The 24,846-nt window shown below is 60.0% G+C and overlaps 1 protein-coding gene across 1 annotated transcript in view; it reads right to left on the bottom strand.

Annotated features, from left to right (window-relative positions):
• The window catches only part of LOC100479454 (kinesin-like protein KIF19), a 40,575-nt gene extending 16,433 nt beyond the window's left edge, over positions 1–24,142 (bottom strand). Inside the window, exons 1-16 of the mRNA XM_034669522.1 lie at positions 24,036–24,142; positions 23,537–23,617; positions 19,865–19,975; positions 18,045–18,132; positions 17,046–17,182; positions 16,792–16,917; positions 15,939–16,133; positions 12,928–13,080; positions 12,246–12,368; positions 10,276–10,423; positions 6,706–6,883; positions 5,403–5,586; positions 4,845–4,976; positions 3,306–3,576; positions 2,822–2,943; positions 1,079–1,206 (exon numbers count right to left, since the gene is read on the bottom strand). Of these exons, the coding sequence (XP_034525413.1) occupies positions 1,079–1,206; positions 2,822–2,943; positions 3,306–3,576; positions 4,845–4,976; positions 5,403–5,586; positions 6,706–6,883; positions 10,276–10,423; positions 12,246–12,368; positions 12,928–13,080; positions 15,939–16,133; positions 16,792–16,917; positions 17,046–17,182; positions 18,045–18,132; positions 19,865–19,975; positions 23,537–23,617; positions 24,036–24,134 (2,276 nt within the window). The 5' untranslated portion in view covers positions 24,135–24,142. The remainder of the gene's footprint in view (positions 1–1,078; positions 1,207–2,821; positions 2,944–3,305; positions 3,577–4,844; positions 4,977–5,402; positions 5,587–6,705; positions 6,884–10,275; positions 10,424–12,245; positions 12,369–12,927; positions 13,081–15,938; positions 16,134–16,791; positions 16,918–17,045; positions 17,183–18,044; positions 18,133–19,864; positions 19,976–23,536; positions 23,618–24,035) is intronic.
• Between the last annotated feature and the right edge of the window lie 704 nt (positions 24,143–24,846).

Below are 24,846 nucleotides of genomic sequence, written 5' to 3'. Positions count from 1 at the left end.
CATGGACCCCCATGAAACACATGCACGCACTGCATACATGCACACGCTTGCACACGCAGATACACGCATACCAAGCAGCACACGTGTGCATGCACGCCCCAGGGCTGGAGCCCTGTTATTTCCGTTCCCCCAAAGGGCAGGGATCGAGCCTAGGCTACATGGCCCTCGCTGCACCTGAATTAGGCCAGCAGCAGAGGAATTTGGGGCCACACTGGGGAAATGTGACACTAGCAAGGACACTAGCTGAAGTACCGGTAGTTTTGCTGGGGATGCGAACTACACCGGTCACGGACGGAGGTGTCCCAGCTGTAGAAACGCATACTGACACTCTGGGGGGACACGTCACAGTGTGTGTGACCCAGGGGACAGCTGTGACCTGAACTGGATCCCCCCAAAGCTCCTGTGAAGTCCCCAACGTGACCGATCTGGGGAGTGGCCTTCGGGAGGTCAGCGTGGGGGCCCTGAGCACACAGGACTGCGTCCTTTCAGAGAGGAGGAGCAGGGTCTCTCCAGCACACAAGCACGTGGCACAGACGCATCCGTGCACAGGCCGGGAAGAGGCTCCCCACCAGAAATGCACCCCGCCACTCCTCCCCTGCGGCCGCCCGGCCTCCACAACCGTGAGAAGTAAGCACCGGGTGTGAGCCCCCTGCCCCGGACATTCTGTCAGGCAGACGAGTGAGCGGCTAAGACGGGGACACAAACTGGCCAATGCTAATGTGAAAACCAGGGGGCGAGTCCAAGAGTGACCGCTTTACGGGTCTGCTCTGGTCCAGGAAGACACCAAGACAAAAGCCAGCAGAAGAGGGGAAATGCATCAAGGGTGGGACGCACGGCGGGGAGGGAACGGACTAGAAACAACGTGAAAACGGCCTCTCTAGCAGCCAGCTCCCCAGCCCCGTAACCACCCTGCGCAGCGAGCACCTCCCGGACACGTTTATTCATCTTAAACAACCCTACGAGGAAGGGACGTTAGACGGACTTCCCGAGGAGACTCCAGGGCCGCGATCCCTGGGGCCACACCCCACCAGCCAAGGGCACAGCCATGCCCGGGCAGCAGAGGGGAGAGCGCCAGTACCTGTCCGTCTCCAGCAGCATCGGTGGCAGCTCAAACTGGGCGCCCCATGGGAGGTCCTCCCTGTCGTCCGGCTGGTCTCGGCTGGCCTCGTCCGGAGGTGGGGGGCATATGTTCAGAACAGAGCCATCCTGGGGACAGAGAGAGGGGCTGAGGGAGGCAGCACGGACCATGGACAGACAAGCCGTGTCATCACGCAGAGACCCCCGAGGAGCCACGGAAAGGTCCCTTCCCTCCTGGCCACCATCACTGGAAGGAAACGGCCCAGTGGGGAGGCTCACTTCCGGCTGCACCTCCCCAGCAGCAGAGACAGAAAGGACGCTCTGTGTAAGGGCAAGCGCCAGGGAGCGCCAGGCCACAGCCTTGACCCTTAAGCAAACGGGGCACATGGGCAGGGGCTTACTGTCAGGGCAGTCTCAGCAGCCCACAGGCCCTTGAGAAGCCACACAAAGTCACCGCGTGACCGGGCAATCCCACCTCCGGGCATATACCCCAAGAATTGGAAGCAGGACCCAAGCAGATGCTCCTATACCCACGTTCGTGGCAGCATCATTCCCAACAGCCACACAGCGCAAGTGCCCCACGTCCATCAGGAGACGGCTGGACAGACACGAGGTGACCCATCCACACCGTGGAACATCCCTCGGCCTTAGAAAGGAAGGACATTTTGATGCCGGCTCTGGCAGGGACGGGCCTGAAGGGCGTCATGCTCGGTGAAAGAAGACAGTCCCAGAAGGACAAGACTATCAGGTCCCTGGGTCATCAAAACCACAGAGACAGAGAGGAGATGGTGGTACCCGGGGCTGCGTGCTCCCTGGGGACAGAGTTGTGGTTCGGTATGACAGCTTTCCTGAGTTCCGGGAGCACATCTAGAGACGTGAGCCTGAGGGTGGTCTCGGAGACCCTGACACGCGCTACAGGACACACGGAGGAGTGGGGAGGAGAGCCCCCAGCAGCCGTGTTCTGTGATGGGGAAGCAGCCCCTGCTGACCACAGCAGACACGGGGAGCTCTCAGATCACATAGCCCCCAAAGGCACAGACGTCATGGGTACCAGGGACCTCTAGCCAGGGGCGGGAAGCAGTTTCACATGCCTTCAGATCCCTGGACCCTGCCCTGTGCCACACTTCCGGGCTCCTGCCCTTGGCCGGCTCTGCCTAAAGCCTGGGGGCTCTCCTTTGCTCTGAGAAGGTGAGGCGGGGCGGGGGGGGGGGGGGGGNGGGGGGGGGGGGGGGGGAGAGGCCCTAGCTGCAGGCAGGGGTGGAGCTGCTGACAACAGCAGTCATCTCAAGAGTGGATGCGGGGCCCTTCCCCGGCCCTCTTTCAAGGGGAGCCCCCCGAATCAGCCCCAGACGCCCGCCACCATGCACCAGCACGCCCTGGAGGAGAACTAAAACCGACTGAGGTTCCCCAGAAGACGCCCCTCCTGGGGACCCTGAGGCACCACGGTCCACCCCATGCTCTGGCCTCCCTCCCCTCCTCCCTCTGTCTCCCCTACGGAATCTGCAGCCGTCAAGGGGCACAGGCCTGTAGGGGGAACGGCACACGGGTCCCAGACCCCGCCCAGGAACTCCCCCCTCGCAAACCTTCAGGGCCGCCCCGAAACCTCCCCGAAGCCCGGCCACTGCCTCAGCCGGCCCAGCACTGCGGGCTCTGGTCCCGGGTTGGGGGGCTCTCTGAGTGTCCTGCCCCGCGTCAGGGTCCGCCCGCTGGCGGGGTGGCGGGAGGGGCCCCGGGGCGGACTCACCCGCAGGGAGCTGGACATGACCGAGTGCAGCAGTAGCAGGCGGTTCAGCGAGCCCGCGCCCAGCTCCCGCCAGTACAGGCCCAGGCGCCGGTCCAGGGCCTCTGGCACCGCGACGCCGCCACCTGCAGGACCCGGGAAAGCAGGCAGATGGGCAAGACATCCCTGCCTATGCGTAAGACGGTGTCTTCTGTTTTAGAAGTTTGAAGGCAGATATTCCAACCCGATAAAGGAGGATCTTCCGGTGGAGGGGGGGGGGTTCCCGCACTTTCCCGTGGACGGTCTGTGCCCCGCGGGTGCGTGTGAGCAGCTTTCTGACACGCTGTGCTTGGCCTTCCCTTGCTTACCTGTCCGTCGCAGAGAGCGTTTCACCCGGGACAGGGTGGGGTAGAGGCCGTAGGTGTCCCCTCTACGCCTTCAGGGACAGGGACTTGTCTGCGCACCTGTGGCGCTGTCTACCCCTTGTAGGGCGGGCGGGGCGGCTCACCCTGAATCAGCCGGCACAGGTCCTGGACCAGCTGCTCGCAGAGCCGCCGGTGCTGGTGGAAGCGCTGGATCACGAAGTCCTTCTGACACAGCAGGTGCCTCTGGCGCAGGTTGTCGGCCTGTAGCTCCGTGTTCTCCACCTCCAGCTCGTGCACCCGGCACAGCAGCCGCAGCACCTCCCGCTGGTCCTCGCTCATGACGTGCGCGGGCAGCAGCTTCTCCAGCTGCGACGCCTTCCTTTTGGCGTTGGCCAGCCGCTGCTCCAGCCCAGCCTGGGGAGACCGACAGTCAGGGCGGGTGCGCGGCCCGAGCTCCCGCGCCGGCGCGTTCCGGAGTAGGGAGACCTATGGGTTCCGAGGACATGTGGCCATCACCCTGCACTAACCACGCCCTCTGTTTTCTGGTTCTGATGTTCTCACATCTGGGGCCTCGCTGACCCTGGAGGGACTGCCCGTCCCAAGGCGAGCTCGTTTCTGATGATCCCAAACCACTCACCCAGGAGCACACGTCTCGAGTGCAGACCAACCAACCCAGAGCCCACACAGTGACCCCTCCTGCACGGGGCTCTCAAGCTCCGGACCACCGTCCCCCTGCTCTAATCCCTAAGCCCAGAGCCGATTGGAGTTACTCAAACTAGCCGGTCCTAAGCCTGCTCGCCCCACCTCGCCCCTCTCCCAAGGAAACCATGAGATGGCTCTTGCCCACAGTGCAACCTCCCTCTGCCTGCTGACAGGCACTGGCATGTGGCACCCCCATGCCCCATTCTCCTGGAACTGTGAGGAGGCCTGTATTTTCGACAGCGGTCATCTCCTGGTCTGTTGGCCCTTCAGTGCCTCAAATTGTCTATGAACACACAATGCTTTAGGACACACCCCAGGACACTCCTCACTGCTGTGTCCATGGTGGGAAGCAATGCAGCAGCCAGAGCCCACCCCCCGAACCCTAGTCCCAGGCACAGGTGGGATAACACCCCCAGTGCATCCCAGAACGACGTGCTCCAGGCTTTCATTTCTTCCACTGAGACCGGGAGAGGCAACTTTGGGAGGATTTGGCTCAGCTCCCTAGCACGGTCCTCCTCCTCTCCACCAGAGCTCCTTCCCTGCCCCTGGCTGATTCAACAGCGGCTCCGCCAGCCCCCAGCAGCCTGCCCGCACGTCTGTTACTGCGACACCACGCTGTCTGCGATGGTGGGAAGAGCCCAGCACACTGACAGTGTGAGTCACAGAGACAGCCTTTTTCAGCTTTACGTCCCCAGGCCTGGCACACAGCTGGACGCTTAAAACATCGATTTGTTTTGTATTCACGGATTAATTAACTCACTAATTAAAGGACTCCTATTTTCAGGCTACACTGCCTCGATACCCATATTTGACTCTTGAAGTCATGCTCTCTGCTGATGCACATTATTGGTTTAAGCAAAAGGCATTTTTCTTATTTTAAAAGTGGGAGGACATTCGAAGTGAGATCACATAATCTCCAAACCGCTCGGGGAGATGCGACAGTATGAGTTCTTGGCTTGGCTATAGAGCTCTTAGGTGACGGTGTCGCCTGCTGTCAGCAGCGCGGCCTCATCAGATGCCTCCATGGTGAATGCCGCGCTGTGGCCCTCCAGCCGTGCCCTTGAGCCGTGGCCCTCCAGCCACGCCAGCTCTGCCCTCTTCCTGAAGCGGGACTGCGAGAGAATGAGCTGCCACATCAATAGCTCAAGGAGCGTAAGAGTCTCCTTTCTCCAGGGAGGAACCAGACTGACTTCCTCTGGCCGTGTCCCTTGTCCCTCCATCCTGTGCCCCAGACCTGACTCGGGGAAGACTGAGCAAAAGACTGACAGCAAACATGGGCCAGCGTGAAGCGCTTGCCGCCCCTCCTGCACTCTGACCCCTGCCGGCCCCTGCAGCCGTCACTAGCATGAAGGGCACGGACTCTGCCATCAGCCCAGGTCCCGTTCCACCACGGCTCCTCCTGCCCCCGGGGATGTGGAACAGTTTATCTCAGCTCCCTGAGCCTGGTGCCCATCTATAGGACGGTTGTGGCAGGCCCGACCCTGTGTGCTACGGTCACACCACGGCTGTGACCGTGCACGTGCAGCCCCCTCCCCCACCTTGAGGGCCGAGGTTTTCTGCTGCTCGGCCAAAAGCATGTTGACCTCCTCTCTGGCCAGAGCCACCTCATGCGGCTCTGCAGACTCGCCCTCGTCCCCGTCCGCCTCAGCCTCTGCCAGCTCTGCATCCCTCTCTGGCGTCCTGTCCCTGTGCACATGCTGGTGGGTCTTCTCCCGCTCCCAGCTGCAGCCGCAACAGAAGGGTCGGGGGTCAGGGTGCAAGCCACGCCCAGGCTGGTCTACCCGTGGCCTGGCAGAGTCGAGTCGGCTGCCTCATCTCTTCTCTACTTGTAAAACACAAAAAGGCATGAGCAAACACTGGAAGGAAATAGAGGCATTGAACATCACGCGGGATCGCCGGACGACTGAGCTCAGGGCTCCGCTGCCTCCAGCCCCGGCTCTGCCCCGGGGACCTCTGGCCGCCTGTACACAAACGCACCCCCGCTGAGCCTGGCTCGCCCGGCCACAGGGTTCAGAGGGCAATAGTGCACCAACGCTCTGACGATTCGCGTGATGACCCTGCTCAGAGGGGCACCACAGGCACCGTGGGGGGAGAACAGCAGGAAGGGAGGACAGAAGCGGCAGGGCTGGGGGTGGAGGGCATTTCCTGGTGTAAGAACTCCTCCAGTGCAGATGTCACGCTGTTTGTATACCTCAGAAAATAAGCAGAAAGGAAGCAGCAGCAGCAGCAGGAGGAGAAATGTTGGGGGGACGGGAGAAGAAAGCGGTCAGTGTAAGTTACCACAAGCAGGGTCGCCAGGCCTCCCAGCTGGTGCACGGCAGGGCCAGACACACCTGCTCCTGGTGTGACTGTAAACAGCGCCCCTCCCCCGCCGACGTGTCCCGCTCCAGATGACAGACTGCACCATCCGTCCCTCCGTATGTGGTCAGTCTATTCACAGTAGGTACAAATAGCGAGGAGGTGTGGAACGGCAGAAGAGGCCTGGCCTGGTGGGTACGCAAACCCACATCCCCTCTAAGCCTCAACATCCTCTTCTGTGAAGTGGGGTTGATCCTAACCTGCCAGGGCTGGCTCCGGACTCCAGCCTGGGACAGAGAGAGCGCAGGGACCCGGAAGCCTTCTCCCACCGGGCCTAGCCTGGCTACAGGGGCAGGAGAGCAGGAATGGATTGAGTCAGGAGTCCTGCCCGGGAAGAGAGGGTGCCCTTCACTGAAGTCCCCATTGGGGACCTGCAGGCAGTAGAGAGAAGCTGGACAAGAGCACAAAAGGAGCTCCCACCAGTGGCCCCTCGTGTCCTGGCTGGCTTCCCTGCCCGTAGGGATGGCAAGTGGGCACACTCACTCGGCAATGGTCAGCAGGTGGCGGGACGTGTCAACGTGCAGCTCTATGTTGGCGTTCTCCAGCTCCACCAGGCTGTGCCGCATCTCCAACTGCTCCTTGAAGGCCCCGATGAGCTGTGTCCGGATCTTGTTCATCTGCAGGCGGCTATCCTCCTCTCCATCAGGTGGGGGGATCATGACTGGGGGCAGGAAGAGAGCCATGGCTGAACTCCATGCTTGCCCACTAACCCAGGGTCTGCACCAAGGAGGCACTCTACACACGTCTGGATGGATGGGTGGATAATGGTTGGATAAATGTTGGATGGATGGATGGGTAGGTGAATGATGGATGGGTGGATGGGTGGGTGGATGGATGGATGGATGGATGGATGGATGGATGATGGATAATGGATAGTGGATGAGGAGATGATGGATGAATGGGTGGGTGAAGGATGGATGGATGGATGTGCAATGGATGGATGGACGTGTGATGGATGGATGGATGGACAGGTGAACAGACGGATGGATGGATGAATGGGGAGGTGAATAACGGATGGATGGGTAGATAGATGGAGAGATGGATGGATGGATGGATGGATGAATGGATGGATGGGTAGATAATTGGATGGATGATTTACATGATCTCTTTGCCTGGTTTGGGGTCAGATTACCTGGATTTGAGTCTCAGGCATCCAAGGAGGGGTGTGGCCGGGCTAGCCATCTGAGCTCAGACCTCACTTCCTCAGGAAAACCCTCCCAGATTCTCAATCTGGGTCCACCTGCCACTTGTTCTGATAACATCCTGCCTTCTCCTTCACAGTCCTCTGCATATTAATAATTGATAAACATTTTGTGATACATTTGACACCTCTTTCCTGCTAGAGTATGAGCTCTACAGAGCAAACTAGTTTTGTCTTTTTGTTTCCCATGTGAGTTCTACCTAATAGCTGTCCATGATTAATTGATGGTATTCCCCAACTGCCCCACTGGTAGCTCCACTCTGTTCCCCTGCCTGCAGGACAGTGGTCAAGGGGCACATTTTCCTTAAATGCCAAGGGATCTGAGATGGCAAAGTGAGCAATGCGTCCAGAGACTGGACCACTGTAGCCATCAAAACAAGGTTTTGGGGGAGTCCTTGGTACCCTGGAAATGCTCATAATGCTCCTGGCAGAGGCGTGCACACCAGTGTCCCACAGCTGCCCCAGTCACGTCACAGCAGGGCCCAAGGGACGCTGGTCAGGCCCTCAGGGCTCACCACGACGTTGCCCGCCTCCCCAGTACAGACCACCTAGGACCAGTCCCAATAATTAAGAGGCTATCAGGGTGAAGGCCCTTGAGGCACGCGTCCCTGTTGACCCTTGACCCCAAAGAAGCCCAAGGGTCCTGGTCACCACCTAGCTTTGCAAATTCTCTACAACAACCCCATCTTCCACCCCTACCTGCCTCCCAGCCCTCCACTGGCCCCATGGGACTCAGTCTGCCATCAACAACAGCTTCTTTTCTTTGAACACTCCGTTCACGCTCTTGCTCTAACAGAACCCGGAACCCTCTGACTCACCTAAGACTAACGGGCACCCATGTGCCCAAGAAGGCTGAATAGCTAGAAAGCCCCGAAGTGCCCATCAAAGGGGATGAGATACGCTCCACGGCTGTTAGAGAGAGTGGGGCAGATCCACCAAGCAGGTGGACGGCCCCCAGGACACACCACTGGGTAAGGAAAACAAGGAACAGACCAACAGCCATAGGCTGGTGTCACTTACATTAAGAGTCCACCCCCTGCCCCACGCACACATGCACACAAACCACGTGTCCCTCTCTGGACACGCCGGTGTCCACGGCGCTGCACAGAACACAGTCCAGACAGGCTCAGGTCAAAATGACAGCAGTGACCTCAGGGAATGCCCGCTCTTCCCAGCGTTACAGATATAACTACCGATTTATAGGAACTCAGAGTACAGAGCGGTCAGCAAATCCCCGGGACAAATGACCCAGTTTCTTCAGCAAGAACCAAAAGGAAAGCCACAAAAAGGAAGACGGGATGCCCACAGAATAGAAGAAACCACATTCAAGGTGCAGCCCGATGACACTGATGGGCTTGCCCGCCAACCGTCTGACAATACCAACAAATGTGGAAACGTCTTCTCAGGTTGCAAAGGCATGGTCATTATGTGTTGGTGAAGTCTTTGTTTCTTAGGGAGGACATCCTGACATATTTCTGAATACAATGATACCATGTCTGGAATTTGCTTTGAGATGATGGGATGGGGGCCGCGTGGGAGGACAGAGCGAGTGATCCTGGTGAGAAGTGGCAGCTCTGGCTGGGGTCTGCCATTCCGGCCTTTCTCCTCTGCCAGTGTTGGAAATTCCCGCAACAAAAAATGTGAGCAACATGCCTGTGTGGGGTCGGGCAGCACAGACGGGCCTGCCCTGCCCTCCCTGACCCGCCGAGGGGGTGGAGGACACACACCAGTTTGCTTGTCCGGACCCCCTCAGGGGGCACAGTACTGTCCCACAGCCTCCTGGGCACAAGAGGGCGCCTGCCTCCTGGCGAATCCGGAGTGAGCATTCTGCGGCACGGAACGCACACACTGTGAGTTTGAGCAGACGCTGCTAAGCCGGCCTCCCAAAGACACAGGGTAATTCACACGTGTGGGAAGAGTTTTACGCTGCCACCTACATCCGTATACTATTACCTGACATTGTAGCTTTGGCCAATGCAGTAAGCAAAAATTGCTTCTATGTGTGTCTGTTTCCTGATGCAATTAAGAACCTTTCCCTATGTTCATTGGCCACTAGGAATTCTCTGAATCCCCTATTCATCTCCTCACTCAGCTCTGGACCGTTGGTTCTTTCTTATTGATTTTCAGAAGTCCTTAATTTATTATGTCAAAGCTTATCTTAATCAGCCAAAAGAACACGTGTGTATGTAGGTACGTATGCATGTATATATACGACTTTCTTACTGGCGTTTTTAAGGAGACCTTTTAAACTTACTGAATTGTTCTATAATTTTTGGAAAAGGTATGATATGCTCACCCCTAAGGGAGGCCTACCTAAGCCTGGTTTGGAGAGAAGGGGGGAATGGAGGAAACTGCGTGATGGGCACGGGGTCTGCTCTGGGGAGGCGGGAATGCTCTGGGACCAGATGGAGGTGGTGGCCGCACAGCACTGTGGACGAGCCACGAATGCCACTGAACTGTGCACATGAATTTTAAGTTGCATGAGCTTTGCCTCGGTAAACAAATACAAATTTAGGTGCTGGCATTGGGGGAAGTGGAAAACTCTCTGTACTACGTCTGCAGCCTCTTTCATAAATCTAAAAGTATTCTGGAACAGAAGACTGTATTTTTAAATAAAAACTGATCTGGGAGGAAGGAAAAAACAAAAAAGTGGGAGGGTGGGAAAGAGAGGAAAGGCAGAAAGGAGGAGCTCAGGAGGAGGCAGGGAAGACAGCTGCTCCCCCCCTTGCGGCAGGCCAGGAAATGGAAGGCAGCGCATGGTGGGCTGGGACTGAAGCCCAGGGCCACAGCCGCAACCACATGACCCCAGCAGGGGCGGCAAAACCCCAGAGGCCCCAGGAGCTCAGCTCTACCTTGTGCATCCCGGACGCCGGGTTCTCCTCTCTTCTCCTCCTGCGTCTCAATTTTGGACTTGAGGCGCTCGATCTCCCTGCGCAGGTAGGAGATGACGTCCGTGTACTGCGCGATGCGGTAGGACACGTTCAGCAGATTGCGCTTCACCTGGTGGGCGGGACCCACGGCCAAGGTCAGAGCTCGTGGGAACTGCCCGCCGTGCGATGTGTTCAAGCTACGAGGACGCCGGCACATTTTGTCAGGAAAATTCAGATCGATACAACTCAGCCTTAAAGACAGAGAGAACCAGACCCCTGCCCCCACGGGGATGAGCCCCGAGGACGGGAGGCGGAGGGACACCAGACAGACAGAAGGACATGCACGGGGACCCCACTCACATGAGGTCCCAGAGTCGTCAGACTCACAGACACAGAGAGTAGATGGCGGGGCTGGGGCCGAGGGAGCAGGTGGGGGTACGTGCGTCACGGGGACAGGGTCTCCGTGTGGGGGATGGAAGGTTCTGGAGCCGGACGGGGCGACGGCCACGCAGCTGCGTGGATGTGCTCGGTGCCCCTGAACTGGATGCTTAGAAACGGTGAAGACGGCAAATTTTATGTCAAGCATATTTTGCCACAGTCAAGAAATTTCAAATGATCTGTCAGGAGTTTTTTTTATAACCCCTGCCTGCGGGTAAGCACTGCGATCACTTTGATCTGTGCCCTCTGGGCCGTCCTCCGTGCACTTTTGTGCATACATACATATCTGCAGAGACACATACAGGAGTTTCTTGGTATAGGCTTGTCTTTGGTTTTCTTATGTAAATTATATCAGACCAGGGCTATTATTTTCTTTTTTTTTTTAAGTAGGCTGCAGCCCGACGTGGGGCTCCAACTCACGACCTACTGAGATGCCCGGCGCCCCCAGAGCTATTCCTCTCTCGCATGCGCTCCTCACGCAGCTGTGGCCGGAAGGCCGTCCGCCTGCACAGACGGGTCTGCCCCATTCTCTCCGAAGCTGCAGAGTGGCCCACGGGAGGGACGCACCGGTCTGCACGCCCCACCCCCTTCGACAGGCACTTTGGGGCTTTTGAGTGACGCGCCTCCTGGAGCTCCCAGGTACGAGTCTCTCTCTGGTGGGTCTGGAGGGTGGAAGTGCTGGTCTCAGGCTGAACAGGGGCACTTGACCGCCCTGCGTCGGCACACCCCGCGCTCTCTCACTCGGGGCCGGTGTCCTCGACCGAGCCTCTCAACTCCATCTTCTCGGCCACTCTCCCTTGCAGCACCCCATGGCTCCCGTTTAGAGCACTGACCACAGTTGGAAGTGACACACTGATCTGTGGGGGGTCGTGTTTGCCCTCTGCCTCGCCCCCCAGCGAAGCTCAAAGTTTGGCTGAGGGCAGAGGCTGTCCTGGTGCCGAGCTCAGAGCCGCGTGGTGGGAAGGGCTTGTCCCAGGTTTGTTGGCGAGGATCACACCTCCACTCGCCAGCCACAAGACATGCATCCCTGAATGCACGTCCAGCCTTCCAACGTGTGTCCCCTGCACCGAGCACAGCAGTGCGGCCTCCGGAGCCAGGCACTCTACACTCCAGCGCCAGCTCTGCTCGGACAGCCGCGGCTGCAGGACGGGATGACAACAGGCCCCACCTCCCAGGGAGAGGGTGGTAAAGAATTAAATCAAGACATCTAGAGCTCCCCGTGTGCCTGGAGGATGGTTAAGTCCATGCCGGAAACACCCCAAACCCTGTGACTAGGGCCTCATTTGGAGAAAGGGTCTTTGCAGATGTAAGGAGGGATCTTGAGGTGAGACTCTCCTGGATTTGAGGGGCCCGAAACCCAAGGCCAGTGTCCTCCTCATCAGAGAAGAGAAGGGAGGGACAGAGAAGTCCGGCACCGCACGCCCAGCATGGCCAGGAGCCCGGGGGTGGAAGGGACCCTCCCCTAGAGGCTGCAGGGGGAGCACTAGGTGAGACTCAGCACGTGGGGTCCTCACCCGCGTCTTGATGTTCTTGGCCCTGTCGGCGTACAGCAGGGTGGTCCGAGACTCCTCGAAGGACGTGCTGGCCGGGCTGATGTGCGCGATCATCACCGTGCAGCTGTTCCCTCCCAGGGCGTCCTGCTCAGCGGAAGGTCCAGGGTGGGGGTGAGGGGAACGGGGCCCCCACCTCCCGTCCCAGGCCCCTCTGGGGCAGCCCTCTGCGGTTCCTGCTCCAAACCCTGACACAGGCAGGTGATGTCAAGACCAAGGGTTTGGTGCTCGGGGAGGGGATGCTAGGACGAGTGAGATCTGTTCCAGGCCCTTCCCATCGGACTTCTGCTCTGAGAACAAAGTAGATTGAGAAGCTGAATCTACAGGGACGTTTACATATCACTTTGCCTGTCTGTCCACCTACACCCTAGAGAGGACAGTGTCCAGCTCAGAATAAAGGACAATGTCTTACTGTCAGGCAGTCCAAGATGGGACAGGCAGCCTCAGTAAGGTAGTGAGCTCCCTGTGGCTGGGGGTATGCAAGCCCAGGCTGGCCCCCTACTCAGACAGATGGAGCAGGAGTCAGGCAGTGACCAGTCATGGTTTCTACGGGGTTCTCGTGCCTTCAGGGGGTGTTGGAGGAGCCCTGAGACCCAGGTCTGGGCCTCCCACACGAGGCGGGCAGCCACCGGGCCCACAGCTGTACCTTCAGCAGGCGCGTGAGCTTGCTGTCCCGGAAGTTCACGTACTGCGCCCGGCTGCCGCCTTTCTCGCTGAGCGCGTTGATGCAGTTGCCCAGAGCCAGCAGGGAGCGGTTGATGTGGGCGCCCTCCTTCATCCTCTTGCCGCGGTTCTGGGTCTGGGCAGGAGAGGAGAGGTCTGGGCGGTGCACTGATCCATCCCACCGGGGCCTGAGCAGCTCAGACCGCATGCACCGCACTGACTGGGGCCCCAAGGTGACAGGACTCCGGGGGGAGCACGATGCAGCCACGGGAGGGGACGAGGCAGAGCTGTGTACTGATGGTGACAACAAGCACCTCGTTAAGTGAGACTAGAAAGGGGTAGGGGGCTGTCCGTGCACCACTTTTACGAGACACAGATGGGCGTGTGGGTTTCGTCTAGGCAGCCCCCCCATGCCAAAACTTTCCGTCCTTCGGCTGTGGCTCAGTGTCCCCTCCTGAGGGGGTACCCCCCCCCTTGGAAGCAGGGACCGCGGCAGCCAGCCCCCATCCTATTTCCTCCCCCACTTGACTCTCCAGGAGCTGCCTTGCTTTCTGCCGTGTTCCGCATCTTTCCACCCACTCCCCACTGGATCCCAGGCTCCATGGCGGCCAAATGTCCCAGAGCCCAGCCTGCAGCAGGGGCCGCATGAAGAAGCCAAATGCCCCCCGATGAAAACCTCGGACTGCTAGCACGGCAGGGACTCTAACTTTCTTCCCCTTTCCATATGGGCCACATTTTCTGCACAGTGTTTTTAATTCATTTGAAATCAGAAAAAAAAAAAAATCTCTTTCAGGGCACAGGCTTTGGAGCTAACTGGAGCATGGTTTGAGAATCTCTGACAGATCTCCCAGTGTGTCCCAGCTTCCTCTTTGCCAAAAGGGGCAATCTCCCAACTTCACGGGGTTACAGTAAGGATTCAGTGCACAACATGTGCAACAGGCCAGCTCAGGCCTAGACCCACAGAGCCAAGCGGTAAATGTCAGCTACTACTTTCATTACGTGGGAGCCGGTGCAGGGCAGGACCGCAGCTGCTGGTGTGGCCAGAGCCAAGGAAGCCGCTCCTGTCACGTGTCTGTGTCACAGAGTTCGGGGCTTTCTCAGAGACCTTGTGACCTGGAACTCTTTTACGAGTGACTGAAGAAATGACAGCTTGTGAGAGCCAAGCAGATTGCAGAAGTAGCCCACGTAGGCCACTTCAATACAGTTACCAAAACCGAGGCCCAGAGAGGGGCAGTGGCTTACCCAAAAGCACACAGCAAGTCAGAGCAGATAGAGAGCAAGGACCCAGATCCTGGATCCCCTCCCTACAACCCTCTCCATCCTGTTCCGAGGACGCAGCCAGGCCCAGCTAGAACATGCCAGAGTCTCGGACCTCCGTCACACGGGGTCCCCCTGCGTGAACCTGTCTGCACCCACACCTGTCTGTGGGTCAGCCATGTCCTTTATTCTCTGTGCTCTGATGCTTTGACAGCTGGAGTCCTTGCTGACCCTGGAGGGCCTGCCCCTCCCAGTGTTAGCCAATTCCTGGAGATACGAAACCACCCTTTCAAATACAGACGACCAGCCCTGAGCCCACACCTCTGCCACCTCCCTCCAGGCCACTGTCCCCCCACCCCCTGCCCTAACCCCCCAGGGCCAGGGACTAGACAAACAGCCATTATACCCCAGAGCCACTGGAATACCCAAACTAGCCGGTCCTGAGCCTGCTCCCCCGGCCTCGCCCACTCCTTCCTGGGGAAAACACAGGAGGGCTCTCGCCCCCAGGGTGGCCTCCCTCTGCCTCCTGACCAGCCCTGGCACTTCCCTGCATGGCCCCGCGTGGCATCCTGTGCCCCCTCGTCTTGGAACTGTGAGTGGGACTATCTTTCCAATGGTGGTCACCTCCTGGTCTCCTGGCCCTACTGTGTGTCAAATTGCCTATGAATACACGGCATTTCACACTGGTCTGCCCCCAGCTGCTGGCCCGGCCCCCCTCACTTCAGCAACCGGAACACTGAGGGCAGGGCAGCGAACGGATGAGACGACTCAGTGATCAAACCCCAAAGACAAAGAGCACCTGGTGCAAACCAGGGGACAGTCATCACAGCAGCAGATGGCATGATTTGGGCAAGACGCCCCAGGTGCAAAGCCTGGATCCAGCACCGAACACCCATGCACGGCCAAGTCACAACACTGCTTGGGTCCCGGCCCCGCATCTGCTGCTGACCTTATCCTGTGCTGGAGGCATTACGTGGATCACACCTGCTAAGAGCCTGGTCGTTTGGTGATAACATTACTGTGTGGACACTGCCTCTGTGTGCACACCTGCTCTGTGCCCGGCCCTGGGCTGGGTCCTGCCCTCAAGGAGAGCTCAGGCCATTGCGGCAGCAGAAGGTAAGCCCAGCCCCCACTCTCAGCGACAGGTGCCTCCAAGGACAGGTGAGCCAAGAGCTCGGGGGCAGGTAGGTGGGACCCTCGGAAGGACTGTCAGGGCCTACAGCCATGTCAGGCTGGAGTACACTGGGCGCCGTCCTCCCAACAGCCATGCTTTGCACACACTGTTCCCTCCACCTGACATGCCCTTCCTTGCACCTCACCAAACTCCTAATGACCGTCTCAGGCTCAGGGCTGAGACCGCACACCACCACCCTGCCCTCCTCTGGGCTCCCACAGCCTCTGTGAGGACCCTGAATCTCCAAGCACAGGCCTCCCTGAGCCACAATTATCTGCTCACACGTGTGTCTTCCCCCCAGAGGCTCAGTGCTCTCTGAGGGTGGGTCTGGGCGCCGTTCACCGTCAGGAGAGCCCGGCACGCGGGAATTATAAATCTGTAAATACTGGCTCTGTGGGCTTTGCCACTCGGCACTTGAGACCTCACTCTGTCTGTAACTGGTTCGCTAGCGGGCTCCTGTGTGGGCCCGGCGCTGCCCTAGGAGCTGCAGACGCGGTTGGTCGGGGGAGTGGCAGCCCCGCTCGCAGACTGCAAGGGGAGTAACTGTGGGGCCGGCAGAGAACCTGTGACGCCCTCTCCGAGCCCGCCAGGTCCACCATGAAGAGCCTCCCGACGCGCACTTCCTCCAGCACGTCCGCACCGCGGCTGCGCTGGCGCACGGTGACCTGCAGCACGGCATGGGAGCGGGAGGACGTCTTGTTGGCGGCCGTGGGCTCCTGCGTGCGCTGCCGGTTGCCTCTGGTGAGGAGCTGCGTGATCTGAGGACACAGGGGGAGGCGGTGGGTGGCCAGGGGCCCCCGGGAGGCCACACACTCCCTCCAGAACCAGGCAGGCCGGAGAGGAGGGCCGGTCCCCGAGGCCTCTCGGGCAGCTCTTCACAACAGAACCTCGTCCGGTGGAAGCAACTTCTGGTTTGCACACAGAGGGACAGACGGACGGAGCTGACCAGTCCAGCCGGAATGGCAGAGGATGGACACTTGTGCCGCCCTCCCCCTCCTCTACCCCAGGCAGACCCGGCCACTGGATTACCACGTCTTCCCCACAGAGCCAGGGCCAGTCCCAGAACCTTCCACCACAGAACCCCGCAGGCGAATGGGCTCGCCGGGGTTGGCGGGGGGCGGGGCTGGAACCCGATCGTGTGCCAGCGAGCCTCAGCGGGGCACCTGCTGTGTGCGGGATTTCAGACGGGCTGGGGCTGCCTGGGGCGCCGTGTGGGAAGGGGGTCCTAGCCCGCGTCTGGGCGTGGAGGGAAAAACGGTGGTCTATCAGCGATGTCTACCGGGAGCGCACCGTTCGCCACTCCATTAGCCGGGAAACAACATGGGGCTGCGTGTCCAGCTCCGCTCTGCAAGCTCTGGTGAGCATGGCCACGGAAGCCGAGGCCCCCGTCCCCCCATGGGCCCCCGTGACCCTCACCTCCTGGGCGTTCGAGGTGGAGACCTCCGTGATGCCTGCGATCTGGATGCTGCCCCGAGAATCCTCCCTCAGGTCCAGGAACCCTGAGGATGGGTTCAGGAGGTCCCGGATCACCTCGTTATAAATCTGGGAGGAGAGGCACAGCGGGAAACGTGGTAGCTCTGCGGCAAAAGCAGCGCAGGTCGTAGGAGTCCAGAGGAACCCCCAACGCCCTGAGGGCTGCGGTCTCCCAGGAGCCCGGCGGGCAGGCTCACCTCCAGGTAGGACATGGACACGCTGCAGTCTGTGTGGCTGCGGGTCTCCTCGATGGCCCGGAAGAGGTCGGTGAGGGTCTGCAGGTAGATGCCGGGCTCCGCATCCATGCCCAGCATGGTGTAGGTCTTCCCTGCACCTGCGGGCGGGCGGGACAGCCGCCAAGGCGAGGACTCATGAGGCGGCTCGGACCGCGCCTGGACACGCGCCACCAGGAGACAGTTCACAGTCTGCCAGCTTGGGCGAAGGGCCCTGAACACTCAGACATGCTCGTTTTCCATATTGGAAACCAGCGGGGAAGCCTGCAAGAGTCTGGTGGCTCCCCTGTGGAAGAGACCGCGGGTGCGGTGTCACAGGGACCGAAGTGCAGTCGCAGGCCGAATGATGGGGGGCGACCACCGGGCACAGGCTCCTCCCCCAGTTCTCTGGAAGGTGTGGGAGCCGTTCCTACAGTCTCTGGACTCAACTCGTGCCTGTCGACAAGGACACCGCTCCCCCCGCCTCTGCTCCCCAAAGACCAGAGGGCCCCTCTCTGCCAAACCCCGGCACACAGTAGGTGCACGCCAACGTCTACTGAATGAATGAAAGACATCCACAGGCTGTGACTCCGGGCCAGGCACTTCCCAGGCCTCCGTTTCCCCATCTGCCCTGACCCTCTGTGATCCTCGTTTTTAGGACACGAGGTGGCTCAGCTTTGTGGACCTTTGTGGAGCCCAACTGCTAGTCGCGGGGAAGTGGGTTCTCGCAGGCAGCAAGGTGCAGGCGCGGTTGGATCCCACATGCACCCTCAACAGCCGTGTGAGCTCTCTGAGGCTCCGCTTTCCTGCGTGTGGCAAGGGGGTGGCTCTACCTGCCCGTGGGGGCCGCCACGAGAATGGAAGGAGCCAATGGGCACAGGGAGACCAGCACAGCGCTGGCGCATGGTAGGTGCTTTGTGCCGGGAGGGAGAGCCCCGCTGCCACCAGCCCCGCCCCCTCCTGGGACCCTGCCCTCGGCGGTACCTGAGGGGCCGTAGGCAAACACCGTCGCATTGTATCCAGAAACAACACCTTCCACTAGGTGCTGGGTGGTGGCACGATACACGTCTTCCTGTGGACGGACGGAAGGACAGACAGTGGGACGCGTGGCCCAGCCCGAGTCGGGCACTGACTGTTGGAGAGGACATGCGTGTGATGTCTGCACGTGGCCAGGGACCTTCAGGAGGAGGCCAGACTAGACCTGCCACTGTGCCGCCCTGCGGGGTGAGACGGAGCCGGGCCCCCAGAGCAGCCGCCAGGAGAATAACACAAGAGCATGCGCGACAGCTCCTGCCACGAGGCCTGATGTGAGTCTGGTGCTGGACGCAGACGGGGCCTCTCCAGGGCTTGTCAAGAGCCGAGGGAAGTCAGACATAGTGCCTGGGACTGGAAGGCAGCAAAGGACTTGCAAGTCTGGGAAGAGCGTTAGGACTCCTGCTCATGGGACAAAACCAGGACCAAGGCCCGAGCATCTCAGGTCAGCAGAATCCCATGTAAGGCAGCAATGCCTAGCAACAGGTGTGGTAGTGAGCCCTGTGCCCACAGGTGTAGTCAAGAAAGGACACCTCCAGGTGTGTGAGTGTGGCTGGACCTGACAGAAACAACAGTCCCACCTCCGCTGCCCTTCCTGGGTGCCCATTTGGCCCCTGCTGTCCACATCACTGAACTGTCCCAGGAGCCCTGGCTTGTGACACGGCTCACAGAGGCTGGAGGCAGCGTGTGAGCATGGGGGCTGCTTTCCTCAGCTCTGCACTTACACCGTCAGGGGCTGAGACCTGGCCTGCAACTCCAGCTGTGTGACCTCAGGCTACAAGCCTGAGGTTTGTCCGTCTGTGTAATGGGGACGTCACAGCATGTTTCAGAGGCGTGCTGACAGGCTGGCAAGACCACGCATGCAAGGACAGCGCTTGGCAGGCAGATGCTGATGACCAGCTCCCTCCTATCTCCAGCCCCATGAAGATCTCGGGAGTAAAAGCCGCATGTCCGCCCAGACAGCAGCCGGGTCGGCCACGCAGAGCAAACCTGGGGGCCTCTTCAGAACTACGGCTGTATCCCGAATGAGGGGACATTCCCAGTGCCCCCTGGGCAGCTGATGTGTCTGAGACAAGCCGTGCTGGGGCCCAGCGGGCAGCAGCTGCAGGGGCAGGGAGGGCAGGGCTGGGTTGGTCTCGGGGCCAAACATCCCCCAGACATCATCACCCTGACGGTGTGACATCCCACCTCCAGAAGCCCAGGTTCAAATCCTGCTCTGCCAGGCTCCCCAAGCTCCCCTCTGTGGCTTGGGGCGAGGGTCTCGTGACGTTCTGGACAGCCTTCTGTCCTTGGTTAAGCGTACTAGTGAGTGAGACCTGGCACTGGGCCCGAACTCCTGCCCTCAGTCTGTGGAAGGGGCCAGCTAAAGCCTGCACCTGGACCGTCCCCTGTTGCTGTCCCGGCTGGCTCGCCCCTCCTCCGGGTCCCAGCTCACCACTGCACCTGACTGGTCCCCATGACAGTGCTCACTCAGCACCCACCTCCCTGGCTGGATGGGGGCCCCTGTGGGTGGGGAGCGAGCTCCAGCCACATGGCAGAGGGGACCCTGCCTTGTTGTCGGGATGGACGAACGAGAACGTGTGTGAACCCCGGGGCCCTGTGAATTGGGCCTCCTGCTACCTGCCCCTGGGACGACCCAAGTGCCAGCCTCCTTGTTCAGCAGGGAGACTCCTGCAACAAGTCATGGACGGGACCACCTGGCCACCAAGTAGGGGGCCAGGGTCTGGTGAGACCTTGTGGTAGGACGCAGGGAGCGGTGGGGCACGGGGTACCTGGGATGCATGCTGGTCGAAAACAGTGTCAAAGATGAAGGTCTTCTCCCGCGACCGGTGTGCACGCATCGTGTCCTCAGGGTCCTCTCCAGGGTCCATGAGCACCACCATCTAGGGGGAGCGAGAGGGAGGCGTCAGAGGAGGGGATGCTCACAGAATCAGGGTGGGCTCCATGCACCCCGAAGGACCCCAGGCCTGGCCCTTGCTCGAGGACGCCCCGGGGGCTTGGTTTGCATCCCAGGAGGGCTGCAGGCCTCTGTGCTCAGCCAGGCAGGGGATCCTCCATCCCTGGGCCTCCTCTCCCCTTCCCGTCCACACTCCTGGACTCCTCAGGCCTGCTGAGCTCTGCCCCCAGCACCCACTCAACAGGGACGGGGCCCTTTGATGAACTGAAGGAAGAAGGAATAGCAGGAGCTGCTGGGCTCCATGCCCACCTCCCCGTGCCACCTGAGTGTGCGTCCATGCCCCACCTGTCTACCCCCAAGCTCTGCAGGCCCCTCTCTGCTTCTCCAAGCCAGCGCACGGTGGCCCCCTCCCCGGGGCCTCTCCCATCTCACACAAATATGTAATTATGAAACAAAGTATAGGAGGGCCTCTGGAGATGGGGGGGGCAGGGCAATTAGAGACCAATCAGCTCTGTTTACTCCGGGAGGAGCTCCTGGCTGGTGAGGGGCATGGGCGCCAGGGGGGTCCTGGGGGCACAACTGGGCACCAAGAGCCTGGCCGCTCCGTGTCGCCACCCCCTGCCCAGCCACCTGGCCACCCCCTCCCTTGGTCCACAGCTTTGGAAACAGAGGTCTCAGGAGGCAAGGGCTGCCCAGAGGTTCCTGGGGAGTCAGGTGGGGCCGGGAGCCCCCGGGGGCCTGCCCCGGCTTCAGGCCAGCACGTTTTCCATGACATAAGCTAACCATTTTCAAACCGCATGCTCTTCTCCATCCAGCCGTGGAGAGGATCTCAGAAAAGGGACCCGGGGGGGCAGCCCCTGTGCACCCAGTTCCCGCTGGATGAGCGCCCTTTACACCAGGCCAGAATGTCGAGGGACCGGCTGGGTTCAGAACAGGCTCCCACCACCGGGGAGGCCTTGGGCAAGTTTCCCCACCAACCGGGGCTCTGTTTTCCTATCTGTAAGACGGACATGGAAGCAGAACGCACGGCCATAAGGGGTACAAGTGATCACATGCTCAGTGTCCAAGAAGTATCAGCTGCAATGGCTCTTGCACCCGAAAAGAGTATTTTTTTCGGGCGCCTGGGTGGCTCACTCGGATGAGTGTCTGCCTTCGGCTCCGGTCATGATCCCAGGGTCCTGGGATTGAGCCCTACACGGGGCTCCCTGCTCAGCGGGGAGCCTGCGTCTCCCTCTCCCTCTGCCTGCTGCTCCCCCTGCTTGTGCTCTCTCTCGCTCTATCAAATTAATAAATAAATAAAATCTTAAAAAAAAAAAGAATTTTTTTTCCTTTGCTATAAGTAACATTATTGAGAGAAATCAGTTGACCGTGAACACATGTTCAGAGTGGGTAATATCAATATTAACTTCTTGACTTTGGGGGCTGTCCTGGGGTCACAGAATATCTCTGTTTCTAAGGAACACACACAGACATCTCTGGACGCAGAGGGGCACAATGTCTCAAGCAGCCCAGCGAAGAGGAGTGTGGACACACAGGGAGAGGAAGAGGGAGCAGACACAGCCAGGTGCCCCCGCGTGGGAAACGTGGCTGCAAATTACACAGGAGCTCTTAGCGGGTCTCACCGCCTCTGGTTAGTCTGAAGTCACATCGAAATACAGTGTTAAACGGCACTGTGAACATGAATGAGCCTCAAAACCCCCAGGCTGGGGAGGGGCAGGCCACGCCCCGCAGGACTTTGGTGGGTAAGCCGACCAGTGGGGGACGGGGAGATGGGGCTGCTCCGAGGGGGCAGGGGCTCCTCTGGGGAGATGGAAACACTTCGAACCAGACAGAGGTGATGTCTGCACCATGCCACACGTCCTAACGGCCACAGACGTGCTCCGTGTAAAACGGTGAACCGAGCGTTATAGGACTCCATTCCAGTTTTTAAAAACCCGGCTGTGTTTCCTACAGCGCAGAACAAGGCCGCCTTGGAGCCAGGCCCCAGGTGGGCTCTGGAAGGACTCTGCAATGGAAGGACGGGCAGAGCAGGCGGGATGTGGGGGAAGAGAGGGCGGCGAGGGCCTGGGGGGCCTGGGGACAGGCCGTCCCCACCTCTGCCGAGCAGACCAACCAGGTCACGATGTCCAAGGCTTCGCAAGGACCATGGCCCAGGAATCGTGAAGTTGCAACTCACAAAGGCCACTTCCTTCCCACCATCCAGAAGTGTCCTGTTTTCCTAAAGTCACCAGACCCCCAAAGCCAGGGAGTGGGAGAGATTCTCACCGTGAACTGTGGGAAGCCCTGGGCAGCCCTCATGCCTACGGAGCCACCTCCCAGCTGTGAGGCCAGCAGGACGAAGAAGGGGCCTTCTGGCCTTCAATACCAGGGAGGACGGGAGGCACCGGGGACAGCGGGGGTGCTCCCTGGGAGGACGTCCATCAGGCCCCAGATGGGCCAGCACCAAGCTCTGGGGACTACTGACGCTGTCCTGAGGACCACCGTCCATTCCAGCAAATTGTTATCCTGCCTTCATAGTTATGGGGAAAGGCACTCCCTTCCTCCTCTGTCTGCACACACGGCAGTCCCTGCTTCGGGCCGGCCACTGGTGCCCACGTGACATGGCCCGGCCTGGGTCTCCTGCCGCATGTCTGAGCCCCAAGGCACTCACAGCATGAACTCAGCGGGATCACCGCTGCTTCCAGAGTGAGAACACGTACACTCTTCACACCTGAGCCAAATTCTTTCCCGCACAACTGTCCCCCCAATGTAACCACTGTCACCGTGAGCCGCTTACTGATCCATGAAGTCAGCACGAATTCACTGCGGCCTCGGCCCAGTGCACCCTGAGGTGTCTGCACAGCCGAGACACTCTGTCCCTTTCCTCTCCCCACAGCATCCTCGGGAGCTTCCAACCTGCCCAGTCAGCACTGGGGACCCCCACCTGGTGGGGAGCAGCAGCCAGGGCTCCCCCAGCATGCTGGTCCTTCACCTCTCTAGTGCAAGCCTTCTCCTAGGCACTACATTCGATCCCATCCCTCGTTAGAGCTGCCTTTCTAACGACAAATGGAAAAATCCAATTCGTCTGACAACATCTATCTTGTCCCACATTTGGCATTTATTCTACGTGACTCCCGTAACCCACACTGACAACTCAGCGAGCGTCTGAGCGTTTCCAAGGAGCCGGTCCCAGCAGGCCTGGCCGGCCCTGCCCCTCCTACCCCGAGTCCTCTGAACAGTCAGGCCCGCCCCTTCCTTGCAGGCTGACTCCCCCTCTGCCTAGATCTCCCCTTCCCACCTCCTCTGGGCACTGCCCCAGCTCTTAGAGAGTGACCCCCTTTGCCCTGCTTGGTCCTCCGTGACAGTGAACTCCCTAACCTTCGGCAGACTAGGAAGGGAACGGGTGGGGATGGGTCCTGGGTCTCTCTTGGCTCCAGCCTGTGTCTGAAACAGCTCTGAGCCACTGCAAGCACTCAGTCCATGAGGGAGGGAGCAGGTCAGTGAAGCACGGGCAGAAGGTGACTGTCGCAACCCCGTGGACATGTGCCCTGTGCCCCCGCGGCCTCACCTGGTCCCCCATTTTATGGGCGATGACGGCGGCCCCTTCCTCCAGTTCTGAGTCACTGAGCGGGCGGATCCGAAGTGCCACCTGTGGGCAGGACACTGTGGCAGCTGCCTTCCAGGGGCCCCACTGAGGCTGCTCCCCATGCTCCCAGTGCACCGGGGCCCCCTGCTTCATGACAGGGTCTCTGTAACCAGCCGACGGGTGTGGGGCAAGGCCCAGGGCTCAGCTCATCCACCACCAAGTGGGCTGAAGTTCCAAGTCCCCCCGCAGACAGGTCTGGCCAGCCCTTGCAGGGCCGGGAGCTTGTTGGGGAGATCACAGGGTGGGGCGGGGGGTGGGGAGAGGTAGAGACAGGAGAGCAGAGGCAGGGTCCTGGACAAGGGCCAGCAGCCCCGAGACCTGACCTGTGCCAAGCAGGGAGCAGGGGCGGTGGGTCAGGAGGAGGCAGCCTCAGGGACACGCAGCCGTAGGGCCCTCTGGGAACACGAGTGATGGTGCTCACCACAAGCTGCTGATCCTTGGGCTCCATCTCTCTCATGGCCGGGCTGCCCTGGGCTGGAGAAGGGCCGGCGGCGGGGCCGGCAGCGGGACCGGCAGGCATGACGCACTCCCTGCTCTCCTGGCAGCCAAGGTAAGGCGACCTGTCTATGCAGTGGCCCCCCCTCCCCCGCCTGCCCTGCCTCGGTGACATCAGCAGGCCCCAGGAGCCCAGCCGGTCCTTAACTGTCTGCACACGTGGGACCGCACACATGGGACTATACACGTGGTTCGGGAGGCCCCAAGCAGCTGGGTGGCCCAGGCCCTGGTGGACACAAGCCAGCTGCATGCTGGGCACAGGGGGTCAGGCTCCAGACCATGGCCCAGCCTTTATGGCCATGCCCTCACCGTTGCCATGGCAACCCCAGAGCTCTTAGATTGCCTCACCTGGTCTACAAGTGAGCCTCAGAGCCACGAGACTTGGCCTTGGAGCGTTTCCACCAAAGAGGGGACCAATCCCACCAACTAACATTTAACGAAACTAATCTCGACTATGAATGCCATGGACGTGTTTCTCGAACAACCTTGAAGTGACCTTGCGGTTTCTGCTCAAGACATGGTTTTTTGCTGCCTTTCCCAGGCCGGCTGCCAATCTGCATAACACCCTGGGCCCGACTGCGCAGGCGAGCTGTGCTGCACCCCACTTTCCATGGCAGCCTCTGGGGAAGCCGCTGCCAGGTCCTGAAGGAGTGCGCCCTCGTGATGAGAACAACTGGCGTGAACAGGTTCCTCCTACGTTTGGTAAGTCACAGAGGCCGATCCGGCAAGTTCACGTC

Source organism: Ailuropoda melanoleuca, chromosome 10 (genome assembly GCF_002007445.2).
Source record: "Ailuropoda melanoleuca isolate Jingjing chromosome 10, ASM200744v2, whole genome shotgun sequence".
In the NCBI taxonomy this organism is placed as follows: domain Eukaryota; kingdom Metazoa; phylum Chordata; class Mammalia; order Carnivora; family Ursidae; genus Ailuropoda; species Ailuropoda melanoleuca.
The sequence above is the reverse complement of the archived record's forward strand: the minus strand, read 5'-3'. Positions and strand labels throughout refer to the sequence as shown.